Source organism: Strongyloides ratti (genome assembly GCF_001040885.1).
Source record: "Strongyloides ratti genome assembly S_ratti_ED321, chromosome : 2".
Taxonomy (NCBI): Eukaryota; Metazoa; Nematoda; class Chromadorea; order Rhabditida; family Strongyloididae; genus Strongyloides; species Strongyloides ratti.
Genome location: NC_037308.1, coordinates 16,750,369 through 16,754,782, shown reverse-complemented (window position 1 = coordinate 16,754,782; position 4,414 = coordinate 16,750,369). Strand labels below are relative to the sequence as shown.

The following is a 4,414-nucleotide window of genomic DNA, read 5'->3' as shown; positions in this document are numbered from 1 at the left end:
TAATCTTATTTTTTATTTTTAATCTTATTCTTATACAATAACAAAATTAAACAAGCCTATTACACTAAAACTATAAATTCCCTGTTATATGATAATGTAGTTTTTATAATCATTTTTCAAATTATTATTTATTTAAAAAAATTTCATAAATTTTAAGTTGACAAATTTTTATTGTAATAATCCTATCCTATAACATACCAATTCACACTATATATAATAGATATAAAAAAAAATAATCTTATCTCCAATTATATTAAAACAAACCTCTTCATTTATATTTCGTGTCTTCATATATATATATATAAAATGGAAACCTGAACTTTTCTCACTTTTAAACTCAATACAATATAATGTATAAGATGATTATTTTAATATTTATATATATTTATAAACTTTTATATTTCTTCTAAATTTGTTACTCAATCTTATTATATACTTATTATTACTATGAATTAATTAATTATAATATTATTTGTTTCAGCAATATATATATAAACTAAAATATTAATAAGACATTATTTATATAACTATATTTATTTTAAAATTATATTTTTTTTTATTAAAAAAATGTATTTTTATATATTAATAATAACTAATTATTTATTATTAACATTGGAAGGATTAATAAATATATCTAATATTTCACCTAATATTTTACTAGAAAAATTATTATTTAATGATCAATCAAATGATAGAATAAGATATAAATTATCAACAAAATTTTCTATAAAAGCTAATGCTGTTGGAGATAAATGTATATCACATTTTGATTGTATTCATTTTAATGCTGGTTGTGCTTTTGATCAACAATCTAAAAATGGTGTTTGCCTTTTTTTATGTGATAAAAATAATTTAAAAACAATAAATTCTTGTAATGAAAGAGAGATATGTAAGGAGATACCTGATAGTTTTACTAATAAAAAACTTTATCTTCCATTACCAATGTGTATTCCTGTTGAATGTAAAAATGATAAACAATGTGAAAATAATGAATCATGTCAGGGAAATCGTTGTATTGGTAATAAATTAATTACTAAAAATTTGGTATGTAATACAAATGATGATTGTAATGAGGATGAGACTGTTTGTGATAAAGATGAAAAAATTTGTTCCTCAGTTCAATGTTTTATTGATGATGATTGTACTTATTATGATGGTATTTGTAATACAAAAACAAATACTTGTATCCAAATTCCACAAAATTGTAAAACAAATGAAGATTGTATATCAAAATCATATGTTTGTGATACATTAATACAAACATGTGTATTAGAAGGTATTTTTTCAAATTATTATTGTCAAAATCATAATGATTGTCAAAAAAATAATTCACATTCTTTGGTTTGTGATAAATCTCGTAATGTTTGTATTACTCCACCAAGTTGTAAAAATGATATTAATTGTCAAAAAACTACAAATTATTGTGACAAAAATTCATTTACATGTAGTGTAAATGAATCTAAAACTCTTGTTTTTAGTAGACCACCAAAATTTAATAATGGTAAAACTAAAGAATATGAAACTCAAGTACATCTTCAATCTAAAGATTATGTATGCTTTAGTGATATAGATTGTGCTATGAAAAATCATTTTTGTGATATATCTACAAAAAGATGTAGAGAAAATAAAAATGAAGAATTTGTTCAAATTGCAAATACAATCTCTGAAATGTTAACATTAAAAACTTCATGTTCAGATGTGGCAGGAAATTGTAAAAAGTATATTAAAAATTGTAAACATCCAAAATATAAGAGTATGATGGAATATGCCTGTGCAAAGACCTGCCAATATTGTACTGATTCACCAAAAATAAGAAAACATTCAAGAAGAATTACTTTACCAGTAGAAAATAATATTATATCAAAAAAAGAAACAACAAATGTTGTAACAATATGTAAAGATAATATAAGATTTCGCCATCATGTAATTAATTGTGAAGAAAGGAAAAGTTTATGTAAACAAAAAATTTACTATGAATTTATGAGAGTTCATTGTTCAAAAACATGTGGTTTTTGTATAGATGAACCTGTTGAATAAATCTTTTTTTTTTAAGTTACAACTAATAGATTTTATTAAAAACAAAATAGTAATTTATTTAATAAAGGTAAAAAGTTTATAATGTAAAAATATAATGATTAATTAATAATATTATTTATAAAATATAATAAAAGAAATATAAATGTATTTTGTAATAATTCTTAAAATAATAGGATATTTTTAAACAAAAAGTTATTATTTAACTTTTATAATACTAGTTTAACGTAATTTACTTAAAATTAACATAATAATTCTTTAGAAAATTCTTGTTTTTAATATCTTTTATTTGGTTAAATATTTATTTAAACATTTTTATTAATATTGAAATATATTTTCTTAAACACTATCTAATCTTACAATACAAATTATTAATAATAAAATTTAAAAGTATATTTAAACTTTAAAATTATACAGTATTAAAAACCATTAAATAAAAAGAAAAAAAAAATTATTTATTATATTTTTTTTTTGATTGTCTTTATCGTTTTTATTTTTTTAATTTATTTTATTTTGTTTTAAATTACTTAAAAAATATAATTATTTTTAAAATTTTAAGTAGTAAATTTTATACTTATAAAAAAATAATTTTAAAGTTATAATAAATTAGATATTTAAAAAAAATTTTTTTTAACAGATATAGTAGATAGTTTACCATAAAAATATAACAAATATTCACATATTCTTTTAACATACATTTTACTTAGAAAAAATAAACTTTTTAAATTTTCATAATGTATAGAAATGTATATAAATGTATAAATATAAAGTATTTTTGTTAAATAATTTACAAGTTAAATATCCTTCAATAAAATTTTATAATAGTAAATAACTTTGACAAATTATTATTTTATACTTACTACTTTAATGAAAATTTAAACTTTTTAATTTTAAAAAACTTAGTTGAATATACTGTAAAAATTAATACTTTCAAATAATATTAATTATTTTTAATTGAGATAAAAATAACTTATAAATATTATTTAAAAAAATTTATCATTTAATATTATTACTTTTTTATTAAAAAAAATGATTTTTTTTTTCTTTCTAAATATATTATGTTTTAATTCTTTTTTCTATATTAAATATTTTATTCTTCTGATTTTATAGTGTAAAAATAAATCAAAATAATATTAATTTTTTATTATTTATTATTTTGTTAAAATAATAAAATTATATTACTCAAAAATATATAAAATTGAGAATATCTTTATTGATAATATGATATTATTCAACAAAGAGTACATTTTTCTTGAATTAATAATATATTTTTCTTTTCAATTAAGCATAATATTTTTTTATATATTCATGTTTATATATATTATTATATATAAATAATTAAAAAAGGTTTTTGATTGTAAAATAGACATTTTATTAAGGAAATGAATAATTATAAGATAGTATCTAGAAAAACAAGTAATATAATTAAAAATTATTATTTGTTTTTTATTTTAATAAAAATATAGTTTTAAAAAGTCAAAAATCACTCATATTTTAAATAAATTTTTTAAATATCACAAAAAAAAACTAATACAATCATTTTAATTCGTTCCAAATAAGTATTTTTATTTTTAAATTAAATATACTATTATTATACATTGTTACAAATTTATTTTAATCAAACATTTGATAAAACCTAGTTTAAATGTTTATACTTTTAGTTTATGCTAATATATAACTAAATAATCTTGTAATAGTTTTCTTCCCAGTTATATATTTATTCAATAAAACTTTTTTTCAGATAAATATTTATACCAATTATAATTTATCAATTTTTATTAGTTTTTATTTTGAAAATGGATTTATTTAGGAAATAACTAATGTTTTGAAATATTAAAAAATACAGTTTTGCTGTTAATAATTTTATAATATTTATATTTATTTTATAAAATAACTAGTAATAAATATTAATATTTATTAAAAAAAGAAATTTAATACATATAATAATAATTTTTTAATTATATATTTGTTAGAAAAATTAAATTTATTAAAAATATTATTCTATGATAAATTTATTATGAAAACATCTTACAATTTTATTATGAAAAGTAAAATAACTTTCTTTTATTACATTTTTTAAGTTAAATAGTAGTAGTAGCTATTGTTGTGGTTGCAATAGTAGTTGTATTTACAGACTTGATGGTAGTAGCATTCTGAGAAGGAGCTGTTGTTGCTGGTTTTCCATCACAGGTATTACAGGTACTCATACATCTTGTTGCCATTAAATTAGCATAAGTAGGATTAGTACATAAATATTTTATACTATCACAATTTGTGGCAACATCAGCACATTTAGTACTTTTAACAGGTAATGTACAAGCTGCAGCTCCTCCAACAGTATTACATGCTGCTGCACAACTTTACACATTGTTTCTCTATA

General features: G+C 17.6%; 2 protein-coding genes across 2 annotated transcripts in view; one reads left to right on the top strand and one right to left on the bottom strand.

The window, feature by feature from the left end:
- Positions 1-567: 567 nt before the first annotated feature.
- Positions 568-2,037, top strand: SRAE_2000529400 (ShKT domain-containing protein; the record flags this gene model as incomplete). Its single annotated transcript, XM_024644291.1, has 1 exon — positions 568-2,037. The coding sequence occupies one exon, from the start codon at positions 568-570 to the stop codon at positions 2,035-2,037; it is 1,470 nt and encodes a 489-aa protein (XP_024509865.1).
- Positions 2,038-4,115: 2,078 nt separating this feature from the next.
- The window catches only part of SRAE_2000529300 (ShKT domain-containing protein), a gene marked incomplete at both ends in the record, with an annotated part of 2,050 nt that continues 1,751 nt past the window's right edge, over positions 4,116-4,414 (bottom strand). The window contains one exon of the mRNA XM_024644290.1: positions 4,116-4,392. Within this exon, the coding sequence (XP_024509864.1) occupies positions 4,116-4,392 (277 nt within the window). The remainder of the gene's footprint in view (positions 4,393-4,414) is intronic.